The 15659-nt window shown below is 37.4% G+C and overlaps 1 protein-coding gene across 1 annotated transcript in view; it reads right to left on the bottom strand.

The window, feature by feature from the left end:
• Positions 1–15659, bottom strand: part of CORIN (corin, serine peptidase) — a 114200-nt gene that overhangs the window by 86278 nt on the left and 12263 nt on the right. The window contains exon 3 of the mRNA XM_088524720.1: positions 8735–9184. Within this exon, the coding sequence (XP_088380846.1) occupies positions 8735–9184 (450 nt within the window). The remainder of the gene's footprint in view (positions 1–8734; positions 9185–15659) is intronic.

The raw sequence follows: 15659 nt of genomic DNA, 5'->3' as shown, positions 1-15659 counted from the left end.
AAAATACATAACACGAACACAAAATCAAGACTAAGTTCTGAAAGAAAAGTGCTTAAAAATCAAAAGAATTTAAAGTTTCAGATTCTTTTCAGGTGTGATCAATACCTCTACATTATTATGCACTGCTTCCTTCAATATAAAGCTCTTGCTTTGTCCAAAAAGTACCATATTGGCTATTCTATAGCTGCTTCTGCCAGGACAAAGGCTTCTATACATGTATTCGGTACAGCAGCTTGAAAGTGGTAAAGAAACTTCACAGATAAGTGGCCATAACTGTTCAAACTACATCAGTCCACACAAGGTAAATTTTTCTTCATACTTTCAGGTTGGAAACAGTTCACTTAATCATGCAGTTAAGATTGGATCTTTTCCCCTCTAGGTGAGAGCTTGGTTTCCCCTAGCATTTCCCACTTCCAGACTACCAAAAATGCTCGTCCTGCAGACATCTGTCCTGCATTTGCCATTGTGAAGGGTGAGACAAAAAATGCATTGCACTTCTGTAACAACGTCAAGCATTTCGGGTCTGAATGATTCCTGCCATCTGCGGGAGACCCTTGTTGTTCCCTTCCCTTGTCCTAGACACACTGGAAATATAACTTGACCTTTATATAACTTGACCTCCTATGTAATCGTGCTTCCTTTCATTTTCCGTCTTTACTGTCCCTTTACTTTCTGTATTACAATGTCAACTGCATTCTGTAATTTCAACCATGGCCTTTCACTGTCAGTGCATCTCTTATTTTCACACACAGTTATCATGTCCTTGCACTCTCTCCCCTCCCCTAGTCATAAAAATCCATATTTATGAACAGTGCATACACAAGTTCTCTCTCAAAATGTCCCCTCCCCCTCTTTTTTTTTTCCTTGGTTATTTTACTTTACTTGGATTTCAAACCTTTATGCATTTAAAAGTTTATGGTTTAAATAAGATTTTTTTAAAGTAGCTTGTATGAGATTTGTAACATTGTTTACCAGTGTGTAAGCTATTCAGATGTAAGTCACTTGCACCTATTTAAAAATTGATAGTAGTAAGTTATTTATTGCATTATCATCTTAGGCCTAAATAGCTATTATACTTCTATTGTTAATTACTACTCAGTTTCATTCAGCCCTTCACAGAAGGCTGAAACATTTAAAACACATATGTTGCAGTTATATTTTTATTCAAATAGTATAATAAATAAATATTGGACCCAGGGTTCCTAGTCATCTTTCCAAAATTAAATTTCCTTATATGTCAGGATAAGATTTACAGTTACAACAGTTCAGAATTAAATATGTTAATGCAAATATTACCAATATAGCATTTATAATTTTATTCTCCAATATTCTCTGAAGCACTAAACTGAATATTTCAAATTGCCGTCCTGAAAGATTTAATCTTATCTATGAATATCCAAAAATGAGACATTCAACTTGCATAGACACTGAATATTCACAATGCATAAGGGCTTAAATTAAAGCTACATCTAATTAGAGGTGCATTAATCCAGGAAAGTAGTTAAAAAGTGTGAGTAAAAAGGTAGCAGGGGCATAAGTGGCCAAGGCTTTCAGGACTACTGAAGACCAGCAGACCCCATTCAAATCAATAAGGGAGGTCGGCGGCAACTACTTTTCAAAAAGCATCGACTTCCTCACAGTTGGAATTTCAATCTTGAGGTGAGACAGCATCTCTGCTGAGAACATCTTTTAAGCATTTTCCTTAAGTGTTTTCTGGGTAAGAATAAATTTAGCATTTGCGCAAGTGTCACAAAGCATTTTCATAACAGAGGTCACATCCTTATGGGTGTGACTCATATCACACATACCTCCTCTTCTCTCAGTTGTTATTTCTTACACCATATTGCAATTGCACAACACCCCAAAGGCAATTACAGGCATTGCTTTTTTTCTGGTAAAACAATGTGCTTGGGGATTATATTATTGTGCTGGTTTACTTGTTTGCCAAATAGCCCAGAAGTCTTTTCAGTGATGTATACCAGGTGACATTTTCTATTGTCTTGCAAGTAAAAAGTCATCTTACACCATTAAAGTATTCCTTTATTATATAGTCATTTTCTAAAAAGTAGCATTAAAAAAAATGTTGTTTCATGATTTAAATCAATTTCTAACTTTTAGAGATTGAGGCTACTTGAGCAGTAGATTATTCCATACCTATATTTCTCTAAGCTCATGCCAACCACTACCACACTAGTTATTTGTCAAAAAAAAAAAGTCAGAGATCAGAATGTTTGGTTTCTTGCTTATTCCCATTCATGATCACTTACTCCCATTCATATTCACTCTCCATTACAGAATTGCTAAAATTATAGGGTCTTGTTCTATCTCAAATAAAAGCTCCCTTAGCACTCATGGATGTACCCCATCAGGGCTCAGAGACTTGTGCACACCCACTTTGCTTAAGTGGAACTTAACCTGATCCTCCACCAGGAGATAGCCCTTCTTTCCCCAGACCTTGTCCCAGTGACCAGTGGGATTAGCCGTTAGCTATTTTAGTTGAGCGCTGAAGTTTTATCCTATAATTTTTTAAAGGTCATTTGCAACAGGCTACTCAATGGAGAAAGCTGAAGAACATCACTTCAGTCTCAACAAGATACATTTTCTTCAAAGCTCAATACTGTCAGTAGCCCCAGCTCCGCTAACCTCCTGCCCAAAGACTTTAGAAGACCAGGCTGTTCCTCAGTCAAATTCATTCATTTTTGGAGTGTCGTGTCCTTCACCAAGGTACTTCTGGCTACTCACCTTCTTGGCTTAGGCACATAGCTGCATCTATAGCCTCTTGGGTAGGCAGTTATAGCAGGGAGTTCAGGCTGAACACCTCCCCATACCCATTAGATGGGAGTTGGCCTAAATTCCAGATCCAGAGGGTATTTTTCATTAGCCATTTCCTACAGGATTGTTTGGAGGAATTGGAGACCTATCTCTAAGAACCTACCAAAGCACAAAACAAAATTAATTTTAGGATTAGATCTATCACTAGAGTTTTTTTTCCAAAGCACATTAGGTGGGACTGCATTTTCCTATTGTTTTCAAAGATGTGCATGACTTCACAAATGTGTTTTCAATAAGTGAAAATGAATGCTGGCTTGATTGACACCACTTAATTACGTGTTAATATTGTTATGTTCAAAATGACAAAAACAGTGCTTTGTAAAAGATGTACAATAGCTTAGGTACTCAGCAGGCTATGAATAGGAGAGCCTATGAATAGACTGTGTCTGGGCTGGCCCTGGCTAATCACCTTTCTAGAATCATTTAATTACTTTTCTGATCTGTTCTGTAAGAAATTATGACCATCTTTTCCATGGAGATCTTGCAGTGATAATTTATGCCGACCTCGCTTTTTGGACAACGTTAATATAGCAAACCCTACCTAAGCTTCCCTTCAAAATCTCTTAGGAAACTAAGAGCAGAGTACAGCAGTACACTTGGTACACACAGTGCACTGCAAGCATGTGAAAGGGAGTATTTTAACATACAGCTGTCCAAGAGTTTAACATAATTATGATGTTTCCTATAACTGCATACCAGTTCAGGTTGCATTTAAATCTTATGAACATGAGGCCTGAAAGTTGCCTGTGCAAACTGAAATGGTTAAATCCTCATACTTCAATTTCTCTTCCCAGAATGAGAAGTCTGTTTCTTTTTTTCATGCAGTTCTTCTCATGAATGCAGATAGCTTCCCTCAACTTTGCTTTTTATAGATATTTGTTTACCAATGTTACTTACATAAAGAGCAACAAGTTTTCCCATAAAATTAGGACAAAATTATCTCACAGCTCTCACAGCTAAACAAGTTAGGCTAAACTTTTTTTCAAAAATGCAAAATGCTCTCCCTGCCCTTGAACGTTACTGACCCACTGGGTGATTCGGGAGTAACCAGGCTAGCTCTCTGCGCTTCTGCCTGTGTACCTGTGAAACAGGAACACTCATTAAGGCTGCACGGGAGCTTTTTCACTCTGTAAAGCATCTCAAGATTTGAAAACCAAAAACCATTTTTGCATCAAGAAAAATAACATCAAAACATTGTTGAAACATTGAAAATTCTAAATATCTGTCATGGGTCTATCTTAACAACTGGGACTGTACCAACTTGTATTCATAAGTATAGCAGGAAAACAAAGTGATTTGTTAGATCACTGCTTGAGACACAAGGAATTAGGTAGACATAAACCCATGCCCTGACTCAGGATGCAGTTACTAGGTAGTGTAGCTTCCATAGGAAAAGAAAAAACCTAACTTCAGTATAAGCAGTGCAAGGCAGGGAGAGGGAGACAGGGAACTTCTTGATGCTGTGCCACATGTAACCTTCACCTTCCAACTGTCCCCAGTGTGGTCCTCACACTGCTCTTACCTACCAAGCCGAAACCTGGATCAACCTAGTTCTCTGCATACTCTAGGAACAGCAGAACACCAAATACAAAGAAAGGAGTACTGGGGAGGGAATAAGACATTTATTTAATGCATAAATTAGATAATAGTTAAATGGAAATAAGGAGGTTAGGATAGCCTCGAGGCTGAGCAGGGGATATAAATTAATGAAACTGCTCAGCTGAAAGATGTGCATGAAGTCCTAAGAGTCCTTTTCATAATAAGAGTTTTTTTTTTTTTTACTTAGCCCAAGAGTAAAATAAGCAGAGAAGCAAGTATACACGTGATGCCTCCGAAATCCCGCTTAGCAAGCCCTCTGATTTGGTGTCTTGCCCTTGCAAAGGCACCTTTCTGCCAGACAACCATTCGGGGTTACAGCCCTGGTGACAGGGGCCTCAGCCGGCAGCCGCAGCCCCCTCCAGCCTGGCTGCCCAAAGCAGGAGTCGGGCAGGGGCCATCCTTGCTCAGCAGGTACCAAAACTGCGAGGCCATGTCACGGTCACCATGAACAGCTGCAGTTTCCACGGCCCTGATGAAAACTGCTCTCCCCAAACCAGTAGTATGGCAAACTAGGGAGTCTGCTTCATTTGAAAAGAAAACATCCTTCTCAATCCAATATATCTGAGACCTCCTAAACAGGCTCACACTTCGTTGAACAACTGCAGACTATTTTTGTCTCAAAGAAAAAAAAAAAATACCAATAAAACTTTACTGCTAGTTATCATCAGAAAACATCCTTTACTCTTTAAGATATATTGCTATTTAGTATAGCATGCCTTTTATATCACGCACTGATTGACAGATTAACAGAATAAAATGGCATAAGCCTTTAAATTCCATGCATGCAGTCTAATGAATCTATCAGTTCACTTAAGGCTCCCTCTCTGATGTTTTTGCAATCAGGAAACTCTCCTATGAGCTATCTTAACGACTTAAAACCACGATCCATGCTTTGAAAACACACCTAAATCTAAAGTAACACAAATCTCAATAGGAAAAACATATTCCCTCACTCAGAGAGGTAACACAGATACGCTTAGCTCAGAAGCTTAGCTTTGTTGGGGTCAGCATCGTATAATATCAAAAAGATTATAACAATTTAGCGCAAGTAAGAAACAACCACCTAGAAGCAGCTTCAATTTAAAGTCTAGAGACTTCGTGAGTCAGAGATCGCAAGTTTAAAGCTCCCAAGACATGAAATGCTCCAGTCACTTTTTGGTTTTCTCATCATGCCATGGCAAGGAGCACTACAACATAGATTGATATTCTGTGAAAGTGTGCTGCCTTTTGTTTGTTTCCAACCCATTTTGAAGTATCTCCTTTGGTTTATTTTAGGTCTAATAACCTAAAAACACCTGAGCAACACTAAGCAACTGTTGCCTGTTCAACTTCTCCAGGCCACTCAAGATTGTGTGGACATCTACTACAAACTCTCACTCTTTGGCCCTCTCTTTTCTATGAGGAATAGTTATTGTCTGTTTAGTATCTCCTCATACCTAAGCCGTTCCAGTCTTCTCAGGTTCCTGCTGTTTGACTTTTCTAATTCTGCTACTGTCTTTCTGAGTTTATAGACTGGCCTACTGATATTTTCTCTTTTCTTTCTGCACTCTTCACGCTAACATCTACCACTCTGTTTGCCTTTTTGTCTCTTCTATTCTACCATGCCTTTCCATTTCTCTCAAACTTATTCTTCACCACAGTTTCTAATAAAGAATCTCCTTCCACTTCAGGGATACTTAATAAAATAAATTTAATGCCATATATGCCACATTTCATTCCTCTCCAGTTAGTAACTCTGCAATGCCTTATTCATTGTGAAGCCTCGAGAGAATACCACATGGTCACAATATTTATTATTCCTCTTATTAATGTGTTCTCAATGTCTTCTCTAGAAGCTGTGATTTAACAGATTTAGCAGTAAAGCAAATCCAGTGCTAAGAATATTAACCTTGACCAAAGACGTTATAGCAACATGACTCTCAGTTCAGATACATTCGAAACTTTAGAATTTTTACTAGCAGCCTAAGCTATATGAAATATTATTTTTAACACCCAGCATAAAATTGAATAGTGTTCAAGTTATGCATCTTACCGACAGAAATGCATTCACATTCCCACATTTGAATCAGATGCAATCTGTATTGATGCTTGATCTAATAGCACAGAGATCCAGGAACCACAACTTCACACTCAATTCCCAAATAAAACATGTTTTATGCTAGCAACAGCCATGCTGATGTTTTAGAATGAATTGCACTTATCAAAACAGTGCATATGTTTACAAATCCCTTTGTGGACTACAAGTGCTTTTCTGTACACTATCAAAACCCAAATATTTGAATGTTTAGAAATTCAAATGTGAGATTGTCCTGAAACACTGTAGCAGTGTCACTGCATCATTTTCCTAAGAGGTGACAATATTCATGAATAACTCCCACACACACATGGACACATTATATCCATCTGTGAAATGTCCATCCACAATAGTTCCTTCCATCACAATAAGGAAAAAGTTTTACCCCATGTAATCTGTATTTACTGGAATTCCATATATTCCAAATAATCTGAACGATTTTGATGATCAAATAATCTCAATAACGATTTGGTAATTGAACACACAAACACACACACAGAACACACAGTATCTTAGTCTTAATAACTATATGATATCTACCCAGTTATTAAGATGACAACGAAAAGACACCATCTTCCAGAAGAGGAACAGTTAGTTAGATACCCATACCATATTCTAAGGCAGTTCTACTTGAGAAAAATAGGCAGCATATTGCCTATTTTTGTTTTGTTTTGTCTTTAATTTTGTTTTGTCTTTACTAGCAGGCTGCTAACTTTGGGGCTGCTAACTTTGCTACCACAGTCATCAAAAAAAATGACATAGGTTGGAAGTATCTATAATATAGCCCACTTTGCTTCTACACTATTCCTCAGGACAGGAATCTTAATCAAGTTACCAAAAAAAAAGGGAAAATAAATGAATCACCACAGGACACAAATATACATTTATACAAGTATTTTCAGTTTACGGGGAAGTAAACAAGAGATTTCTGTTTGCCGAACATTTTTCTTGCACAGACTTACAGAAAAACAGAACCCTTCGGATGATCTGTGGAATAACCACTGTCTAATGGACTGAAGGAAAAAAAATTGACATCAATTCATATTAAGCTATCATTTTTCGAGGCGGATTTGTGAGTGAGAAACAGTTTTCACTGACATGTTCCTCAAAGAGAATCTCTTCCATTTACCAGTTAAAAAAAAAAAAAAAAGTCTTACTCAAAGGTTTTTCCCTTCTTTTACTTCACCTTTCACCTTGGAAAGAACAAGAAAATGGCCTACTAAGAAGTTTCTCCATTTCCCAGCTTTTACTTGTCTGTTTGATGATAAGGTAGAGGAAAGGAAGAGAAGACCGACAAACCCCTGAAGCCAGAACCTCTCAGAAGAAAACTGTAAAGGCAACAGTTTCTGATGCTACTTTAGCCTGATCATTCTAAACTGAATAATACCATAGTTCAGATAAATAATATCAGGTCTTACAGCTTAACAAAGAACAGAATCCAGCAAAGGAATGATACATACACATTCTCCTGAAATAATACATATTCAGCAGCCTTACAGAAGGGATCACTTCTGTCAGCCACTACCCTCTCATTCTCATTTTTAAATACCTGGTTAATAGTGTTATAATCCACCTTTAGATCATGGGTTGTCCTCTTTCGTCTAGGTCAAACCTCTTTACGACTCAGAAAAGCTATTGCTTTATGGGATGATTAGCAAAGGAATGGTATGTAGTTAAAGCAAAACACTGTAATATAGTACCCTAGTGTTACAATTGTTACCAAAACATCATCAAGGAACCTTTGACTGACATGATATATTCATAAAATGACCATGGCATTAATGAAATGCACCTGCTGTTACATTCGGGGGAATACCGTTATTCATTCGGTAATATATAAAAAGCTCAAACTATAATTATGTCCCCAGTTCACGAAGGTACTTATCATATATATAACTTCAACAAAATGTTGTAAATCCAACATATATACGTTGAATACAGGCTGCAATAACATATTTTCAGCCTCGGCAAGCATGTATGATTATCACCAAAAGAAGAATGCATCATAAGTTTTCATCCTTGAAAGAAATTATTTCATCTTCTTCAATGGAGTTGATCAGATGTTTTGATAATAAACTGACTGCTTACAATATGGAGTTTGTTTGATAAAATAAATTGTCTAGAAGGGACTCCTATTTTCTCAAAGCATATTGATTTAGGAGGTAGGCTAACAGTATGCTCTGCACTTTATAAGTTATAATTAGAGTTTCAAATGAAATATAAACTTACTTCTTTTCTGATCCTTTTTTTGTGACACAGATGGACGCGTAGGACTTGATACAGGCAGAGTGGCCGCCCTCTCTGTGCTGTTAAAGGATACGTCTGTGGACCACGTCTCCTCTTTTGCAGTAGCAAACAGCTGGGTGCTGTCTTCAGGGACCTCTCCCAAAACACCATCATCTGGAGGATCAGGATTGAGCAGTGAGCCTTGAGTTGCAGGATAAAATGAATTTCCCTGGAAGTTATCTCTAAATATATTTGGGTTTTTGTTTATTAGGTCAATGTGAGATACAGGTGCAGTGGTCCAGGAGAAGGCATGCATGCCAAGATCCCCTGTGGGATCAACCTTGGAACTATTTTCATCCATGTTTGGAAAGAGAACGTCAGACATTTCAACGTCACCGTTAACTGTGAAGACATCACTTCCATTTGAATAAAAGCATGTTTTTTCTAGCATCCCTTGAAGAAAGGAAAAAAAGCACCAAAATTACCATCACCCTGAAAGAACAATTGGCTTTGGAAGATTAATGTTAAGTATAATGGCATAGACAAGAAGTAATTTAAGATTAAACAAGATCAAAGAATCTCTTACAGCAATAAAATAGCAGAAACCCAAACAAAGGGTATGACTGGTGTAGGATAAAAGGATAAATATACTAAAAGGCACTGGGCAACACAAATATTACCATTAATTAAAAATACCTTAAACTTATTCCTAGTAGGTTGATGAAGTCTTACAGATGGTAAGACTGACTATGGTATATAATTAATAGGGAACTCCATTATGTATTTGTTCTACCATTGTGTTAGAAAGACAAGCAATAATTTTCTTTTTATCAGATCTTCACTTGTGAAAATGCCTATCAAACAGTACTATCATCTTTAGAAAGCTAATTTTTAGCTTAATAGGAGCCAACATATTTCTGGTATATTTTACACTCACTGACATCTAAAATGGAGGTATTGTTTTCTCTGACTAGGATTACATATTTTAACGACAACTGCTAAATATATGTACTCATATTCCTTTTCATCCTCTCTAACACTAGAACTTGCATATACCTATCCCAAGTATTTTAGGTAACTGTTGTACCTATTTTTTGTTGGTTTATTATACCATAAACCAACACAGGCTTTGCTTAACTATGTGTTGAAGAAGCACGAGCTATTCTTAGTTCATAAAGCAAAAGACCTGCAAAACGCTAAGGATATACATCACACAAGCATCAGGAAATTTAAACTAAAGAGTAAGAGCATTTTTTGCTATGAACTTCCCTCATTTAAAATGCTGCTCACACATACATAATGAAAAGGATGCTAAAAGCTGTACAGCACTGATAGAACATGACAGGACTCTGCTCCCAGCAGCAACTTTTAAGCATTCCTGTGATATTAACTGCTTAAAGACAATAAAGTAAAAGCAGTGAACAACACTTCTTCTATTCAAGGCCCTCAAGACCAACACATCTGACGCACATTAGCAAGAATTCATCCCAGCTTTTCTCTGCAAACCTTTGGAGCTTGAGGAAAGTTTTTGTTTGCTTGTTTTTTAATTGCTTTAAATTGTTGCTTCATAGGCTTTCATACCTGATGTTGCATTACCATCTCATTGATGCAGGTGATTCTCGAGTCCACACAACCCCCACTGCGATATCTCCTGCCTTCATTTCCACCTGGGACAGTGTGTTTATCTAAAGAGCTCACCACGCCATCACATTTCAGGCAGGCATTGCTCCCTCCTTGCCACTCCAGGTTCTTCTCCCTGACCGAGCGCTCTGCTCTGTAAAGCCCATGGGCCCTACACAGCCCTCAATCATTTGAGCCTCCTCAGCCCCTTCCCCCTGCTGTTACAGACTCCTTCTTCACCTGGGCTGTGGCCACGTCAAATCAAAGCACCTGGGCTGCAGCTGAAGGACTAAACAGGAGGGAATCTTTATTAATCAAGGCTGCAAACAACCAACAATACCAGAAAACGTAAATTTAGACTTCTCGTTTCAAGTGAATTTGAACCAGGAATCCTAATAGGTAAGAAGAAAAAGAAACCACAAAAGTCCAGAAGAGCCCTTAGAATTTCATTTGATGAACACTGAAGTGGAATTAAAAAGAAAAGCTTGTATGATCTCCGAAATATAATGGTTTTTATTGAAATAGCTACCACTTGAGATTTAGCACAGCTTTATCTATCCAGGCTGGATTATTTGGGTTCTAATACCCCTGAACAGTGATTAAGCTTTCAAATCTAACTTTCCTTGAAAGAACCCAAGGGAACTTTATATTTCTGCATATGAAGGTTTCTGGTTTTCCACCAGTGAATGTTCATAATTCACTGGGACTTAGAGGAGTTTACTATGTGCATATTACGGAAGCAACTAAAAGTCTCCCATCTGCAAGTTATTTCGGCAGCAGTTTCTCTTTGCTCGAGTCCCCTAGTCAGACAAAACAGGAAAAATGAGAGGGCTCTGATTTCACAAAAGGGGACAGTAGTAATATGATTTGCCAAAATCTTAGGCAGCATGCTCAAAAATTGTACTTGCTCATATGTAGCTTAACTTGCATTTTCTTTTCCTAAATCAAAATCTGAACCTCTAATGACTGAGGAAACCTACTTGTTTTAAATTTCAAAATTATGTAACTTTTTCTGTAGTTTTTAAAAAATTAAAGTGAACTTCTTTTCCTCCTTCAGAAAAGTGCTTTTTTTTCCATAACATAAGAATAGCTGAGGGGCTTTTGTTCACATTCTCTCTCCTCCTCTCTAGGCACTTCTCTTCTCCTCCACTCACCACAAAAATAGAAAAAGCCTGGAAAATGTCAGCCCCAAAGAGCTATGAATAATGATTTTAAATTAAAAATTACTAGCTACTTATACATAATTCAGCAGAACACTAAGCAATATATTACAAGTCTGGTAATGTTTGGGGATTTTGTTTGTTTGTTTTGTTTTTTGTTCTTTAAACTACTGCAGGAATTTAAACTACTGGATCACTAAGTACTGCAACGTTACCAATCCGATTCTATTCTTCTCCCCTTTATTTTGTTGTCTTTCTAGAATTATAAAAATAGCTATGTTTATCATCACTCATAAATCATTTGTTTCCTCTACAGAGTTACTCATCAAATGCTTGTTTGTATGTTCAACCCACCTTTCCAACAATAACATTTTTGTTCTATTTTCATAGTTTCACAGCGATAACAACCCCTCTTTGGCTCCTGACAGGTGTACCACATAATGAACTACTTTTAGAAAAATTACCTTCCCAATTGTACTTTGGCTAATGACAGTGATTAAATTTCTTTTTCTTTAACAGTTCTTGCCCCCAAAATAATAAGCTTTACAGAGAGTCAGCACAGGGAGGAAAACATTGGTATTAATGGGAAGGAGGTTTATGATCCTGGATACATGTAACTTTTTTATTTCCATACTTTAAAATCTTTGGGTTTAAGTTTTACCTTAATCTTTCAGTTTTCTGACTAGCTGCTTAAGACTGGAGAAGTTCAAACAATCCAGTTTTTCCGCCTTTCTGGATGAGTGTTCCAGCAATTGACTATCTGGCATTAAAATAATGAGTTTTTACTGTGTTCTTTTAAAGAATACTTCTAGATAACATCAGGAAAGATGTCTCAACTGTGTCCTGGCGGACTGCACACACTGCCTGGACGCAGGTCCCTGTGCTCCTGAGGGAGGTCCGCAGGCACACGCTTCTGCTTGGCACGTGGCCTACTCCACGTGACCCCTCTACTTCAACTGACTCTAGAGGGTTTTTGGATCACCTTCCTGAATCACCTTGTTCTCCCATCCTCTCATCCTTCCAGGGCACTGAAGAGCAAATTTGAATACTTGCTTCCAGGCTGGAGACTCCACTCTCTGAGTTAGGTTCACATTTTCTTTGGATCTAGTCCTTTCTCCCCTAAAATACTTCAGCATATCTTCGATTTTAACTTTAGCTTACTGGAGATTTTTTTTTTTTTTTTAACAGCATCAAAAACCCCAGAAGAACTATTTCAATTTGAAGACTCCTAAGAAAAGTGTAATGATAAAACAAAATTTGATTAATCTGTTCTGTAATAAGAACCCATTTACTATCTATCAATGTCTGCTAACAGCTATATAACACCATATAAAATGCAGATTGTGTATTTTATGTGCACACATGTACATCATACCAAACTATTCTTCAGATTTGAGTTTATACAGAGCTGTAGGCAGTAAATCATAGGCCAGATTAGTTAAGAAATAGATATATCTGTTTTGGATTTGTGTGTATAGCTACAGCTGGACATGCCCAGGTGACAGAAATATATAGCATGTTGGCATTCATTATGTTCACTACACAAATGAGAAACTGGCACCAAGCTCCTTCAGTTCAAAGCAGCGCTTTGCCAAGAGTCTTACTGATCACTTTCCAGTTGCTATTCCCTATTGGCAAATTGATATTTATTTGAAGATTTAAAGATAGTTATGATATCTAAAAAACAGTCACACTGTTCAGGCTATTAAACAGAGAATGTGGCTGTGTGTGCTGTGGCTGATTTCTAGTGGTTCACAGCAGGAATTCTCAAAAAGGCCAGGTTTGTTTAAAGACCTAATCAAATAGAGCCAAGAGGCTTAGCAAAGCATGTATGATGGAAGAGACTATTACACGGAGAATGAAATTTTGGTTCATTAATGTAGCTAGCTGCAATGTACCCACAGAGGTTTCTTCTGCAAGGTCAGTCCCTGTGGCTCTGTAAGCTCTGGAAGAAGGGGCACATCACTAATCGTATGGAGTTATTGTGGCATATCAAATCATTCCCCTTTTGCTGAGCTGCAGTAACAGACTTTATTCCACCCTTTCTGGGAAGCAAAGACATTACCTTAAGCAGCTCACCAGCTGCCCAAGAAATTCTTGGCTTAACAGCCAAGAAAGAGGTCAGTTGTTCGTTTTTTTTTTTCCTTCTTCTTTTCACCAGGTGTCTAGGGTAAAAAAAAAAAAAAAAAAAAAAGGTCCCAGGTAAAAAGCACCTGGAAGTTGGCTTTGGAAGCTTTTAAGAAAGCTCAGAATGAAGCTAGGCTACTAAGGTCCTGTGAAGAAAGGAGAGGCTCTCTCCCTTAGCCCAGCTATTGACAGCCAGGCAGTGAAGTCCCAGCAAAATGTCAGGATCAGATTAAAGGACTGGAGGGGAAGACAGTAAGGGTTTTTTGTTCTTTTTCTTGGCGGGTGGGGGGAGACTGCACATTAACAACTGTTGTTGTCTAACAATTCCTAGTTTTAGTCATAATACTGTGATTTCAAAATTCATTTCTTGTAGTCCCTTGATCAAGATGGGTCATATAGCTAGAAAAATTTATGAATAAAGCTTTTCATAATCTAAGAAAGTAAATGGAACATACATATAATGCTTCTAACTTAATTCAGAAATCAACCCTGAACTGATTACTGACTGTATTAAAGAATCAGTTGGCACTGGATAATAAAACAAAACATAATTGGCATTGTTTTATAACCAATTACACAACCCATTACACCACACCAGATCCATGCTTCAGACGCTAGGACTTTCTGTCTGTCTGTGCTGGCATGACACGTTATGTACACTTCAGTGTTACATCCCTAGACCTGGGCTCCTCTCACAGCACATATTGCCCTTGATACTGCCAGTGGAGTTGTTAATACTTTGTGCTGCTTTCACAGTTACAGTTTAGTGTTTCCATGCTGCTGGACAATTTTGAATGTGAGACCACAGAAAATCACATGCCTTGGGGCTCAACATCATTTGGAAAACTACAACCTCCAAATGATTCATTAAGCTCACCAGCTGTGAATGACTGTTTAAATATTTACTACTTCAAATAGTTTAGAATACTTCATATTTCAAAGGAAAAGGATGAAAATGTGAGATATTCTTCATTCTTATAAACTTTGGAAATTTGCACCTTAGTAATTTTTACACAGGATGTATTATTTTACGATATTTTTCAATGTAAGCAAAATTGGACACTGACTATAGATTCTGATACAGATTTAAGACTTTCCATTTTAAAGAAAGACTGAGCTATTCAAACGATGGAATCAGTTATTGCTTGCCTTCTTGAAAGTAATGAAAATTAGTTTAACTAAACGCAAAAAAATACACTGTAGTCTTGTGAGACTTGATGTGAGATGTCTCTCAATGCCTATGGATGTCAGACAGAATTACAAGAGAACAGTATATACTATTAGAATACATTATGTTTCCACATTATACTATGCACACTTCAAAGATGTCCACAGAATTAGTTCATTTAATTTCAGATATCAGATATATTTGGTTTTGGCTATCAATGCACATAAAAACTAATGCTGCAAACTGAGAGAGAAGAATACTAAATCATAATCACCATAATTCAAAGGAAGCTGAAGGGATCTTTACGATTTTTAGGCTGGAGTAATAACACCAAGCCTGAAGTTGTTACATTGGTTTACGAGGAGATATTCCTGATTTTTTCTCCAGAAGTAGGGTCACAACAGGTCCCCCTTTCCCTGGAGGACTTTACAGTCTTAATGACTGTTATGTCAGTAATGCCTCAGAGGAGGTTGCTGAGTACAGCTGATGTAGATACACCTGTTTTTTTATCTGCTTTCTCACCAAAGAATGAAAATCTAGGGCAGAGGATATGAAGGATACAAATGGAATGCTAAACATAAGGAAAGTAAATTGAATGGCATCATATTTCCTTATTGCTTGATCTTAATCCGCTTCAGCCTGCTTTTAATTTAAGGATATATCCCAAGACATAGCTGTCAAACATAACATTCATTAACTCTGTTTTCTGACTTAAGTTAAATGAAATGAACAGACATAAAAACATCTTGTTACAAATCATCTTCTACAGACAGAATTAAGAAAACACATTTAAGTTGTCTAGATTTTGACAGAGCTGAAGGTGCTATTTAGACACATGTTCAGTTTTCTCCCA

Source organism: Tinamus guttatus, unplaced genomic scaffold (assembly GCF_059628265.1).
Source record: "Tinamus guttatus ecotype Peru unplaced genomic scaffold, ASM5962826v1 Tinamus_guttatus_pri_ptg000213l, whole genome shotgun sequence".
Taxonomy (NCBI): Eukaryota; Metazoa; Chordata; class Aves; order Tinamiformes; family Tinamidae; genus Tinamus; species Tinamus guttatus.
Note: the sequence above shows the minus strand (reverse complement) of the source record. Positions and strands in the feature narration are given on the sequence as shown.